The 15,604-nt window shown below is 32.2% G+C and overlaps 1 protein-coding gene across 2 annotated transcripts; it reads right to left on the reverse strand.

Moving 5' to 3' along the window:
• Positions 1-13,087: 13,087 nt before the first annotated feature.
• On the reverse strand, positions 13,088-15,604 carry LOC119669709 (calcium-transporting ATPase type 2C member 1-like). Of its 2 annotated transcripts, XR_005251630.1 has the most exons (3): positions 15,287-15,604; positions 14,237-15,219; positions 13,088-13,395 (listed from the first exon to the last, which is right to left on the reverse strand). XR_005251630.1 is itself a non-coding variant. In XM_038079713.1 (2 exons), the coding sequence occupies exons 1-2, from the start codon at positions 15,547-15,549 to the stop codon at positions 14,520-14,522; spliced, it is 963 nt and encodes a 320-aa protein (XP_037935641.1). In that variant the 5' UTR covers positions 15,550-15,604; the 3' UTR covers positions 14,151-14,519. The 2 variants fall into 2 exon arrangements, 1 of the variants encoding a protein (XP_037935641.1); XM_038079713.1 differs by lacking the exon at positions 13,088-13,395 and having other exon boundaries at positions 14,151-15,219.

The raw sequence follows: 15,604 nt of genomic DNA on the forward strand, positions 1-15,604 counted from the left end.
TCAAAAAATAATAATTAAATTTGATTTTTATTATATTCATCAAAAATAATAATTATTATATGCTTTTTATTTTTTTCGCGCAGAAATAACTCTTAAAATTTGCTTCTTATTTTAAAACGCACAAATAACTGGTATACTTGCGTTATATAATATAAAAAGCAAGAGTATCGCGCAAATTCTGCGCGATATTTTTAAAATGAAAATATAAAATGCAATTTTCATACAAGGTAGTTGTTTTTGCAATTCCATAGAAAATGTTTGAAAAGGTTGGTGTAGGTAAAGATTTAGTTCAGTTTTTTGTTTTTGTATTTTACATACAAATTTGTTCTCCTACAAAATACGAATGTAAATACAAAATATAAATGCAAAATACAAAAACAAAAAAACTGAACTAAATCTTTACCTGCACCAACCTTTTCAAACATTTTCTATGGAATTGCAAAAACTACCTTGTATGAAAATTGCATTTTATATTTTCATTTTAAAAATATCGCGCAGAATTTGCGCGATACTCTTGCTTTTTATATTATATAACGCAAGTATACCAGTTATTTGTGCGTTTTAAAATAAGAAGCAAATTTTAAGAGTTATTGCTGCGCGAAAAAAATAAAAGGCATATAATAATTATTATTTTTTGAATATAATAAAAATCAAATTTAATTATTATTTTTTGAGTTTTATTTTAAAATGCAAATGATAACAGTTATAAGATGATTTTTATTTTTTTTATGATAACTGTTACGGTCCCTGACAGAAAATAGTCGCAGGGGGCTGAATCTGGAGAATATGCCGGATGGAGTAGCAGTTCGTATCCGAATTTGTGGATTTTGGCCATCGTGACTGAACAAGTGTGCACACGTGCATTGTCTTGATGAAACAGCACTTTTATCTTCGCCAAATGCTGCCGTTTTTGCTTCAAACCAACGTCGAATCTGTTTAAAAGCTTTAAATAATATTCACTGGTGATCGTTTTACCTTTCTCGAGGTAATTGATGTGAATGACACCGCTGGTATCCCAAAAAAACTGTGGCCATGACCTTGTTGGCTGACAGACTCTGTTTGGCCTTCTTTGGTCCACGTTCACCCCTAGCAACCCACTGTTTCGATTGTTCCTTGGTCTCTGACGTGTTGTGATGGATCCATAATTCGTCTACAGTAACAAAACGGCGCAAAAATTCGTTCGGGTTACGGCTTAATATCGCGAAACACTCTTTTGAAGTGGTCACACGATTGCGCTTATGGTCGAGTGTGAGCACCCATCCCACGGAGAGTTTTTTCATGTCCAAATATTCAATATTCATGTAAAATATGATGTACCCGTTCAGTTGAGATACCTACAGCATGACCCAACTCACGCACTTTCATTCTTTGCTCATCCAATATCATTTCATGGATTTTATCGGCGATTTCCAGCATGATCACTTCTTTTGGGCGACCTGAACGTTCGGCGTCACTAGTGTTGGTACGACCACAATGGAATTCTGTAAACCACTTCTTCACCATTGAAATTGATGGTGCCGAGTCCCCGTAATATTTATTAAGTCTTTCTTAGTTTCAGTGATGGATTTTTTACATGAAAAGTAATGCTTTATCAGCACATAAAATTCACTTTTTTCCATTTTCGTAAAAATCCACGAGGTTGTCTGCATTGAACGATTACAACTGACGGCAGCACTGTTGCATTTGGAGTAACTGCGAGGGAAATTCAAAAAGTCACTGACTTATCAAACTGCCCTCGTATATGCCTCTATTAACTCAGCTATTTCGAGCAATTCCTTAAAATCAATATTCTTCTTTTCATCCCATAAAAGTAATATTCTGATTTTAAAATAATTTAAGTACTTTTTTTAACTCTACTTCACTAAACTCTAAACCAACGTTTGTATCTAATTAAATTGTATGTTTTAATTGTTCTTAAATTAACTAATTATTAATATATATTTTAGATTACTTTAAGATAATCTAAGATTAGTTTTCAAAAAAATGAACAAATTATCTAATGTAAATAATTATAAACATAATAAACACTCAAAAATAAAATTAATTAATTTATTTTACTAAACTTAAACTCTCTTTTCTTATTCTTTATACATATATTGAATATCTTCATAAATAGTGTCCAGTCACACTGGAATCAATTGCCACGAGAGTGCGAGCAATCACACAAATTACGAATTAGTCATTCAGGTTTGTTAACTACTAGAACTATTTGTACAATATAATTAATTGATTTACAGCGCAGACTTCAACAGAACAGTGGACTGTTATAATATTGGCGTGATATCTCAGGTCACCACCAGGAAAAAGATCTGATTCGTGCTTACAAATACAGTAAGGCGTCTCTTCTGCGCAGAACAGTGCTGACTATGTAGACATGTTTTCTGACGGCTCTCCATAACCAACAATACCAACAATGCCTAAGGATATCGAATATTGGCTCTATTTACAAGCTAATAGAAAATATGCTTTCTAAACCTACTGCGTGAAGATCTGAATTTTAACTGAGCCAAGTAGAATATATACGGAATGGAAGCCATTTGTTGCTAGTGTGGCGCACGAGTCTTTCAACTACAAACGCAATTTTAGCTTGAAGATCTCGTTTGAAAATTGCACTTAAGGCGTGCGCAACAGTGGTACGCTCTCTATCTCTCGGCAAGCATTATCTATATTATTAAGAAGATTATAAATGTAAATATACAAATTAAAATAATAAATTATCTATATTGGTGACCCACGACACAAAGTTCTTTTAAGAACTAAAATTAAAAAGAGGTAATTTAAAAAAGAGATAATTTAAATAAAAGTTGTTTTCACAACTACACTTCTTATTACATCAATCACAATGCTGAACACTGATGGAGCTACACACGAGGCAGAAGGCGATCAAACATTGATAGAGATTCCCGAACAACCTTCACGCGATATCTGCCGATTGGGTGTTAAAACACTGCCATTCATCAGACATGATCCAGACTTGTATTTCATACAAATGGAATCGCAGTTTAGAAACGCCAATATAACAACGGATCAAACCAAATACGATCATGTGGTTTGCAGCCTTGACAGCGCTACGTTAAAAAACATAGCAGATATTGTCAGAAATCCTCCACTGATTGGAAAATATGAAGCGATCAAAAAACGTCTGATCCAGGATTATGCCGATTCAGAAAACCGGAAGCTGCGACGTTTGGTGCAAGAATGCCAGTTAGGCGACTTAAAACCTTCTCAGCTGCTCAGAACAATGCGCAATTTGGCTAGCGGTGAAATGAAGGATGGTGCTATCAAACAACTATGGCTCGATCGACTACCTGAAGCTGTTCGGGCTGTAGTCTCGATTGCAGATGTCGATCTAGACAAGTGTGCACAGCAGGCGGATTTGATGATCGAGATGGGCAACTATCATACAGTTTCGGCAGTGCAAGCAAACAATTCAACTTGTAGCACTCCATTCGATCTTAATTCATTGATTGCAGCAGTCGAAAAGTTGAACAACAGAATAGATGCAATGGAATCGGATGAAATTCATCGCCGACCTCGATCGAGAGCAGCTACACCTAGGCGTGACAGGCGAGCCCCATCCAGATCTGCAAACCGAGTTTCGAGGTATCCAACCTGTTTTTATCATCACAAATTCGGCGCAAACGCACGGAAGTGTGCACCGCCTTGTAATTTCACAAAAACGGGAAACTAAAAATCGCTTCGTCACCGGCAGTTGACGAGGCGTCTGAACAGCACAAATCCTGCCGACTTTTCATAACCGATGCCCTCACACGATTAAAGTTTTTAATAGACACAGGAGCAGACTTTTCCATTTTGCCGGTTTCGATCTGTGGTAAACACAAAACACCAGTTTCATCAAAGTCTCTTTACGCAGCAAATGGTTCAACTATTCGTACCTTCGGAAATCAGTTACTCACACTAACCTTGGGCCTACGCAGGGTATTCAATTGGGAGTTTGTGGTTGCAAAAATCGAAAAACCAATACTGGGTGCAGACTTCCTCGAACACTATGGCCTCATAGTAGACGTCAAACGCAAATGTCTCACCGACAACACAACTGGATGGAAAGTGCCTTGCACAACTGCACCACATCAATACGAACCAATTTTTGCAGTAAACAATGACCACAAGTTCGTTCAGCTACTAAAAGAATTCAAAGAGCTGGTGATTCCAACACCTTACAATAAAATTAAGGGAAATCAAACAGCTGTCCAGCATCATATTGTTACAACAGGTCAGCCGGTTTATTAACGTCCAAGACGACTTAATCCGAAGAAGCTTCAAACAGCAAAACGCGAATTTGAATATATGCTTAGACAGGGCATATGCGTACCATCGCAGAGTGAGTGGGCCAGCCCATTAAACATGGTTGAAAAAAAGAATGGAACTTGGCGACCTTGCGGTGACTATCGACGTCTTAATGCGCAGACAATACCCGATCGGTATCCAATACGCCATGTGCAAGATTTCACGCAGACATTAAGCGATAAGTGTATATTTACAACACTGGACTTAGAAAGGGCATATTATAATATACCGATTGCCCCCGAGGATAGAAAAAAAACAGCCATCACTACTCCATTCGGCTTATTCGAATTTAATGTCATGACGTTTGGACTCTGCAATGCTGCCCAAACCTTCCAACGTCACATGGATCAAGTACTTAGAGGACTCGACTTTGTGATTTGTTACATTGATGACATCTGTATCGCTTCATCCAATGAACCAGAACATTACCAACACGTCCGCATAGTATTCGAGCGACTTCAACAGTATGGACTTAAGCTGAACGTTTCAAAATGCATCTTTGGCCAACAAGAAGTAACGTTTCTCGGTCATACCATTAACCAACAAGGCATACGCCCACCAAAGGAAAGGGTAGAAGCAATACTTAACTTCCCAAAACCAAACACGGTTCAGGAATTAAGACGATTTCTAGCTACGGTTAATTTCTATCGACGTTTCATACCTGGTGCAGCCGCAACTCAAAATACATTGCAAAAACTTATAAAAACAAATAAAAAGAATGACAAAACTCAATTAGAATGGACAGAAGATGCAAAATTGGCTTTTGTAACATACAAAAAAGCACTCGCAGATGCAAGTACATTAGCACATCCAACCACAGACGGTAAACTGGTGCTCCACGTCGATGCAAGCAACTCAGCAGTAGGTGCAGCACTACACCACATACGAAATGGACAGATCGAACCTCTCGGTTTTTATTCAAAGCGTCTAACCGAGACTCAAAAACGATACAGCACATACGATAGAGAATTGCTTGCCATCTACCAAGCCATTAAACACTTTGTGCACATGATCGAAGGTAGAAAATGCACAGTTTTGACGGATCACAAGCCTATCATATTTGCGTTTCAACAGAAACCTGAAAAGGCATCTCCAAGGCAGTTAAGGCATCTGGATTTCATAGGACAGTTCACGACAGACATACAACACATCGCCGGAAAAAATAACAACGTAGCAGATTTACTTTCACGTATTGAAGAAATAAATGGCTGCCAACAGATCGATTTCAACAAGTTAGCTGAGAGCCAGAAAGACGACGCTGAATTAAAAAACCTGTTAACCAAAAATCAGACATCGTTGGAACTCAAGTGGATCAGCATGCCAAACTCTATGAATCCAATTGCATGCGATGTGTCAACTAAACGAGCGCGTCCCTGGGTTCCTCAAAGACATCGACAGCAAGTTTTCCGAGCGATACACAATCTGGGGCATCCAGGAAGTAAATCATCAATCAAACAAATATGTGAGCGTTTCGTTTGGCCAGGCATGAAAAAAGACATAACGAAGATGGTAAAATCTTGTCATCCATGTCAACGCACCAAGGTATCCAGATATAATCAAACAATACTTGGTAGTTTCAAGCTACCAGAGCAACGATTTTCTTCACTACATATCGATATCATAGGGCCATTACCAATGTCAAATGGATTCAGCTACTGTTTAACGGGCATTGATCGTTTTACCAGATGGCCAGTTGCTATCCCTATGGCTGATATTAATGCAAGCACAGTGGCGGCAACATTACTGGAGGGTTGGATCGCACATTACGGCGTGCCATCTGAAATAATAACCGACCAAGGTCGACAATTCGAGTCAAAATTATTCAATGAACTCACGAGATTAATTGGCACAAAACACCTAAGAACTAGTCCATATCATCCACAAGCAAACGGAATTGTCGAACGTTTTCACCGCACACTTAAAACAGCTTTAAAGTGCAGATCCAAGCAAAAGTGGACAGATGAACTACCAGTAGTGCTACTCGCACTGAGAAACGCATACAAAAACGACATCAAGGCGACTCCTGCAGAAATGGTTTATGGCACGACACTTAGATTACCAGGTGAATTTTTCGAAAGTTCCAGTAAAGACATGTCCAACTCGGAATTCGTACAATCACTACGAGACGTAATGGAGCAACTAAGACCAGTACCTACGGCAAACCACTCCATATCAAAAACATTTGTACAACCAGATCTTAAAAAATGTACTCATGTTTATTTGCGCGATGACAGTGTTCGACCACCTCTCAAAGCACCTTACGATGGACCATTTAAGGTAACCGATCGCAACGATAAGCTGATGACCATTCTACGGAAAGACAAACCAGTACGTGTAAGTATAGATCGGGTCAAAGCTGCCTATCTCTGTGATGACGAGCAAGAAACAAATCAACATCAGATAGCACGACATGCTTGTACTCATCGAAAAGCAGACGAAAATAACCAGAAGCAACATTCAAAGAGAACTCAAACATCGTCTAGCGGCAGGCGAATTCGGTTGCCAGTTCGATTTGCGGAGAATGTTTAATCAGTGGCATAGGATCACTAATTATATCGTGACATTGCTTCGCTCAGTCACTGGAGAGGGAGTGATGTGGCGCACGAGTCTTTCAACTACAAACGCAATTTTAGCTTGAAGATCTCGTTTGAAAATTGCACTTAAGGCGTGCGCAACAGTGGTACGCTCTCTATCTCTCGGCAAGCATTATCTATATTATTAAGAAGATTATAAATGTAAATATACAAATTAAAATAATAAATTATCTATACTAGCATAAAAGTGCTATCACGGATGCAATGCTTCCCTCTTGGGAGTGGGGACTCTAATAATTTCTATTTCTCTGTGTACCTGTTAAATAACTTATTTAATTATTCTATTGTTTAATTTATAATATTCCTATATTGAAAATTCCACATGTGTGTAATTATAATAAAACAGCAAACAAATTGTTAAACACAGCTTAATCACAAACTATATTTAAACAACTTATCACCAGCAATTCTCTGAAACGTTAGTAACATCATAAGTTCAAATAATATTAATTTCAATAAAAAAAAAAATACAATTTTTTTAGTTTTTTTTTGGGTGTTACATATGATTCTATAATAAGAAATATAACCACGAGAGAGACGCCTGGAAATGGGTCACACAGTATTCGTCCCGTACGTTGTCAGGGCAGTGCCCAGCTAAAATCAAGAAGAATTGAGTGAGTGTCCTTAGCTCTTCAATAGCCTTTTTTTTATGCCTCATACGTTCAAGACCCTGCTTTTGAAGATATCAACTTTAAAGTGGCAAAACTTTTTCAAAAATTGGCTTAATCGAATCCAAAAACAATAAAACTATTTTCACTGATTAACCACTGTATTTTCATTGTTAGGCGTAAGACTTAAACGGTAGTCGTCTTATAATATGTATATGTAGAATCTAATATATTTATTGCTCTTTGATGAAATACTAAAACTAACTCTTCTATAATTTCTTTTTAAATAAATGTTCTTGAAATTTGAAAAGTTTCTTCTATGTTTATAATGATACATTATTTAAAGTTCAGTTACCATTAACATTAATATACATTGCGTATAGTTTTTATTAACGCTAAATGGGATGACGGAATGAATGCGATTTGTCCCGTTGTACTGCCTACACCATTCGATCCTGAATATTCCACTGCTTGAGACTTAAAATTTGTATGTTAATTATGATATATATAATACATTATATGATAAATAACCAAATAATTCGTCCGTCACTTCTATATGGTTGTGTAGCGTTTAGCAAAGCTTCAAACACTACTATTCACCAGCTAGAAATTGCACAAAGCCAGACTATGAGAAGACTTTTCAAAGTTCCATGGTACATTAGGACGAATGACATCCTTAGGGACATCAAGATTGATCCCATCAAAAAATACATTAAGGATAGAGCCCTGAAATTATTTGCGAAAACTGACAGACATCAAATATCAAAACGGTTACAAGCTCCTCGGGGACGTATGCAGATCTGAGGTCAATTATTGCTTAGTCTGATGAAATGATAAACAATAAGCTAGTCAAGGTGTTAAGAGGGGTTTTGAAAATACTTCGAGTTAAAAAAGAGTAAAAGTGCACTAGCTCAAAACAGCTTTAACATAATGAATGATTGCTTTGTATTTTTTTCGTGATGTCTCAAAACCTAAGTATCCTAAGATAACTACTACTTTTGCGTCTATAGTTAATGCCACAATGCGCTGGGCTTTTATATAAGAAATATATATTATAAATGAACAGGATTTTGGAAAATAGTATTATACTTAATGTATTTAAATATCCTACCTTAACCCTAATTCATTATATTATTATATATATAGGTACAGTAAAGAAATAAGTACATTTTTGATTATTTCTACATAAAGACTTTTATTAAGTTATATTGTATTAAATATTATTTTTAATATTATTACACTTTCAATAATTTACTTAGTAGATTTAGTTTAGAACAATTTTTATAGTTTATAGTATAGAGTCAAAGTTGTACACAATCGGAACAAGTGAGTTCATCTTAATGAAGGTAATTAAGTTCTGACAGAAAAAAAAATAAAAACTATTTCATAAAATTACACAGAATAAAGCTTATATTTAATAGCACAGATAGAGCAAATTTGCAATTTAAAATTAATTATTCATGAAAAAAATTCAATAATTTATCTTAAAAATCGTAATTACCAAATAAAACCTTTAATTGCAAAGTGCTTGAAACTCAAATATATTTAATAATTTTTAATGAAATTGTTTGCTTGCTTTTTTCTAAAATACACCAAAACATTTATGCAATAATATATTTATGATGTAAATTATATAAATATATTTTATGTATATACTATATATGTAAATAAGTATGTATGCATGCTTATAGTTTTGTAAAGCGATTTTTATATATATATGTATGTATTTATTTCTGTGTAGTGATTGACTTAAACGATTTCATTATTACGAGTAATAAACATCGAAACTTATTTATGTCTAACTCAAACATACTTTGCTGTTTTTTTGTGTTTTTCAAAATTAATTTTTTATTTTGTATATAAATAATTGTAATTAAATGTAATTATTTGTATTTATATTTATAAATCTTATATAACTAATTATTGTTACCAACGTGGATGAGATGTATTTGTATGCGTGTGGGTATGTGACGTTTAGTTTTACGATTGATTAATAATAAATAATTAATTATTTATATTAATAATTATTTATATTTATTAATACATATTAATAATTAATTTAGGCTTAAAAATCTTTTACAGATAAGTATAGTTTTAATGCCTAATTGGTGTGATATTTTTTATGATATACGAGAGCTGATGGTTTAAAATTTCGTGAGTTGACATATAAACTTTAATATTTTGGTCCTTTAGGAATTAATAATTTTGTATTTAATTTATTTTCATAATTAATAACTTCCAATAAAATTAAACACATACAAGTTATTTAGGATGAGTGGATTTACAACAAAAAACAAAAATACTTTTAATCTCATAATTTACAATGTTACATATATACAGAGTTAAAATTAAAAAAAATGATATTAGTTATAATATATATAAAACAAATTAAATTTGATAGGATTAGAGCAGTATATATAAAGTATATATATGAAGTACGGTAATCTCCCCCTATAACGCGGTACTCTTACAACGCGTTTTCATATTAAGCGATTATAATCCTCCGTATACCACGGGAATTTCCCCATATAACGCGGGGATTTGTACAGTTCATAATTAGCTTCACATACCCATGCACGTGTTTATAAGGGGTGTACGGAATACTTCTATAACGCGGAACCAAGCTACCGCGTTATAGCGGGGATTACTGTATATGTAAAAAAAATGTTAATTTAAACTTAATAAAAATATAATTCTAATAATTAATTTAAATTAAAATTCTACTAAATATCTAAATAAATTGTTTTGAGTATCTTTTTTTTTTTTGAGTTTAATTTTATTGGAAAGTGAAAGTTATTGGATAGTGAACTTAATAGTTATTCTAAATATAAATTAATTCACTTAAATTTAAATATTAAAACTTGAGCAATTTTTACTCATTCCAAGTTTTCGTTCAATCGTACTTTCAGTTTAAATTCAGTGCAAAGTGGCTTAGATTGCAAGATACAAGATACAAAATGTCATAATGTTGTTAATTTTACGAAAAATGCAATTTTTGTGATTTTAATAATTTCTTAGTAAAAGCGATTTGAAAATTGTTTGAATTTTTTTTTAAATTTTAATATAATGCCTTGTGAAGAATCCTTAATACAATTTGCGTTTAGGTAGTAAGTGCAGTTTCAAATTTATTTATTTTTGTTTTTCATAATAAAATTTTAAATCAAAATTAATGATATGTTTTCTATCAATGTTTAACATTTAATATTTTTCCAAATGTTATATTTCATTCTTGTCTAAGAGATATGATAATAATGAGGTTTCAAAATGTTGTGTTTTATGTTGATTGCATTGATGATATATTGAGTGATGATGATTTAAAAGTATTAATTAAATATATTTTTAAGAACAATAAAATATTTTTTGTATGAGTTTTGCTTGATGGCAGGATTACCCAGCCATTCTTAATTGCTTGTCTTGTACTTATTAATGACAAGTTTCTAATATTCATTATTAATAATTATAAAAGAATTAGATTTTCTTGCCATTTATGTTAAATTAGTTTATTATAATGTTAATTAATTTTCCAAACGATTTGAATAGTTAAAACACTTATCTTTCTAATGATCCTAAAAAATATTTCAATATTGAAAACCATATTATTTAATTGTTATTAGTGATTAAGTGATTAAAAATTATTATTGGAGAAGAGACAGAAACTACTTAATAGCCTTATGTCAACCTTATACTCAACACACGATGAAACTATAGTTGCTGATAATTGAGTTGAGGAAATGTATTTCAACAATACTGCATACAATTAAGCAACAGTCGCTGACTACTGTATTCCATATAATTGGACTACAATAAGAATCGTCAACTACTCTCGCGGAGACTGTAGTTTCATCGTGCATTAGGCGTTACGGGAAAATGTTCTCACCAACGTCATTGATGAGTACTTGATTGATTAAAACGATTTAACAACGCAGACGTTGATATTTGTGATAAGCCCCATTAGGTTGACATGCATTTCAAAAATGGTGAGTGTAGTTGTAGCAAGTCAGTAGTAAAAACGCCATAACACCTAGCATTAATGTATTTTTACGTATAAAGTTTTCCTACTAATGAAAATTGATCGTTTAACAATACAGTGAAAACTCTCTTCAGCGTTCCTCTTCCTAGTTTCCAGAAATTTTGTGTAGTTAAGAGAGTGGAAACTATAACTATTATATGATTCACTATCTGTATAGCCAAAAACGTCAATATCATATTTGATTTAATCCAAAATAGTTAAAACTAACACTTAGACCTATTGGGTCGTTGTGATACCACAGCATTCTAATTAAAAAAATTACTTGTACTGTGTGAATAGCCTATAAGAGGTTATATTTTTGAGTTCCTGTGGATTTTGTCCTTGTAAAGCGTGCATAAGCCGTTTGTGTGCTTATAAGCTATTCACACTGCGTTAGTTAATCTTCATTAATTGCTTAACTCTCTTTAGGTGCTGCTGTTGTACATGTGCTTGTTGTTTTGAAACACAACTATCTTATGCAAGAACGCTAAAGAGTCCGTCTTTATTGAGATATTGAAACATCTGAATTATTGCAAATATTATTATTTTATCGCAAAAATTGCTTAAGTTGTCTCTCATGAAATATTTCTGTTTGTAGTAGCAAAAATAAAGCAAAAACTAGTGTGAGTATACACTTAACACTCTTTCCTTAAGATCACTTAACTTTGCTGTGTGAAGAGCATATTTTCTTTTCCGACAGTAAATCAGGATTTACTCACGTTTGAATTTGTATTAAATATATTTTTTAAAAATTTTGTCAGTAAATAAAAATTTCTGTGTTAGAGAAAAATTAAGTGTGTGCAAAAGTCCTGCAAAAGTCTAGCTAGTATAGAAACAGGATAAAGGAAATAACTTTTTATGAGAGTCCGTTTAACAGAGCTTTCACTGTATCAATACATAATTTCTTTTGATGACTAATAATATACGTGTATTTATATTATAAAGTGATATTATGTACTATATAAAAACTTTACTACAATAGTACTGGTTTACAAAGATTTATTTTAGTATGAATTAAATAATTAAGTGTTTTTAAGTTGTTTTATCTCTGCGTTTAACTTAAAACTGTTTTTTTTTATTTATTTTTTTATAATTTAAAAAAATGAAAACAAAATTTGCTACAAGAATAAAAAGTTTAATATTAATATTCAGATTATTAAAATTGTTTTTATTTTCTGAAAAATTTTGTAAATAATTCCAATTTGCTTTAATTTGAAAAAAACTATAAGTATTTGTTTAATATTAAGTAACATTAACATCATGTACTGCTACAAACTATTTTTCATTTTAATGTTCACAATGTCTCTAGTTCTTGATATACAATAAATCATTCTACAATCAATTAATAATTCTTATTGCTTAAATTTATTATCTTATTTTTTTATATTATTTTAGCTTCAAACAATTTCTTTCAAGGCTTCTTCTGTTTTTCTTATTGGTGCTTCGACAAGAAAAAGTGCTCTTAACAAACTATTTAATTGATTTCAAAATTATTAACTTTTAATATCTTAACTTAAATAATATAAATAACAAAATTTAAAATTTCGTTAGTTTTTAATTAATTTTGTCATGCACTTTATTTTTGGTATTTCTGACAAAATAATACAAAATATATCAAAGTCCAAATTTGCGCTAGAAGAATTTTCTGTTGATTTTTCCAAAAATTTTGATTATTCAGGATACTGTTCGCTTCGGCATTGCATCTAATTTCTGTTTTACAAAACGTCTTTTTTATTTGTTTCTTACTTTTTTAGTTATTAATTTGTTTTTATATATATTTATCGCATTTTTCTTTTTTTACACTGCATTCTACTCCTTGCCAATATTGCCATAAACCACTAATTTACTAAATTAGGTCACGTTAATTTCAAGTGAGCTAAAATTTAAATTATATACACATATATATAAAAACAACATATAAATAATAATTTAAAAAATTAAATAGTTAAAAAAAAAAATAAAAAATAAATTAAATAGTTAAAAAATAAAAATAAAAAATAAATTAAAACATTAAAAGTAAAATGCAAATATGTATTTTGTTATGTTTAAATAAAATTTTATTCAATTAATTTAATATAGATATAACTAATAAAATCAAAATATTTCTTTAATAACAACTTAAGCTTATATCACATTTAAGATTTTAAATTTGACAGATGTTTGCTACTCAATAAAATGAAATGTTATTAATCGTAAAAAAAAATTCGATTTTAAAATGGTTAAATTAAATAATTATTTCACACTTTAAGCAGTAGATAAACAATATTAAACATACATAAAAAAATATCATTAAAATTTCGATATAAAATAAACAAGATATTCTTTGTATATAATAAATAAATTACAAATACGTCATTGATTAAATGAATTTATCTAACTTAATTTCTACTACTGCTTGATTCTATTTTATTTATAAATAATATTTATTTGTGGTGTGTCATATTTTAAAAAACTACTAGGAAAAAAATCAAAAAATTAAAATTAATATTTATATTTGTGACTGCGAGACATTCTTTAGCATTGTTTGCTGTGACATACAACTTGAAAGCAAATTACAAATTAATTAACTTAGACATATAATACAAATGAAAAAACAAAATCAAAAAAAAAAAAAAGAATTTGCTACTTAAAAATATATAAACTGACAACGTACAAATGTAATTAAAACTAAAAACGAATTATATATATATATAAAATTATATTCAAACACTGCTCACATTTATTCTCAAAAAGGGTGAAGACATATAAAATATAATTCTTATTTTCCCCCTGCTCGTTCACAATCGTTCCTTCCCAGCTCGTTACTTATATAATATCATTTTCTCTAGCTAACTTAACGATTTTAATGCGTATTTAAAAAAAAGTAAAAATAACTCTCAATAATACGTTTCTCACTCTTTTTTCTGTACTGTCTGCTCTCGCTTCAGCTCCTTAATAGTTGCTATTTTAATAAGCTTAATCGGATTTTTTATTCAACTTTCTTCCAGCGCTTGCGATTTGTCATACGAAATCCAACTCAGATCTTGTTTTGTATAATTTACGCTCCATGGTGCGTTCAAACCATTTCTTAATTTCTGCAACAATGAGTACCGAGGAAGTTAGCGAGAGCAAGAAGAGTATATCGTATACAGAGAGTGCTTCCGTCTGGAATACCATTTGAAGAGGTGGAAAATAAATCACAAGCATTTGTCCAATAATTGAAAACCCAACCGCCATGAGGAACATTTTATTCGAGGTGAGACCAATTTTAAAAACGCTCTTTGTCTGGGAACGGCATGACAGAGCATTAAACATATCAAAGAAAACGAAGCAGGTGAATGTCATGGTAGTATCACGTTTGGTTTTGCCAAGTGTGCCATCAGCCATTTCTCGTTGGAACACCCATAGTGTGCCAAGTATTATAATGCTAGCACTGAGCAAAACATTAACTATAACCGATTTCGTTATCATTGGCTGTTTAACGTTGCGCGGTTTTTGTTTCAATACATCATGATCCACAGGTTCAACACCAAGCGACTGTGCTGGCGGTCCGTCCATTATAATATTAATCCATAGAATTTGCATAGCATTTAAAGGATTTGCAATGCCCATAAGTGTGGCAAGTGCAATTAGAGAGAGTGCCGCAATTGAAGTACTAAGTTGAAAGCGCACAAAATTGCGTATATTGTAGAATATAGCCTTGCCCTCCTCTATAGCCGCACTGTAAACATATGAAAATGGTTAAAGAAATTTAATTAAAATTGATTGACAATTGGAACTGAACTTACATGATTGTGTGAAAATCGTCGTTGACCAAAATCATATCTGCTGCTTCTTTGCAAACGTCAGTACCATTTTTACCCATTGCTATTCCTATGTCTGCTTTTTTTAACGCTACTCCATCGTTTACGCCATCACCTGTCATGCCCACAATATTTCCGGTGCGTTGTAGGGATTTTACAATGTCAAGTTTGTGGCGTGGCGTAACTCGATAGAAAACACTGACATTGTTGGCCACTTTGTCAAGTTGATGCTCATTCATTTGATCCATCTCCTGTCCAGAGAGTGTCTGATGGTGAATCGTATCGATTCCAATGAGATTAGCT

This window comes from Teleopsis dalmanni, chromosome 1 (genome assembly GCF_002237135.1).
Source record: "Teleopsis dalmanni isolate 2A chromosome 1, ASM223713v2, whole genome shotgun sequence".
In the NCBI taxonomy this organism is placed as follows: domain Eukaryota; kingdom Metazoa; phylum Arthropoda; class Insecta; order Diptera; family Diopsidae; genus Teleopsis; species Teleopsis dalmanni.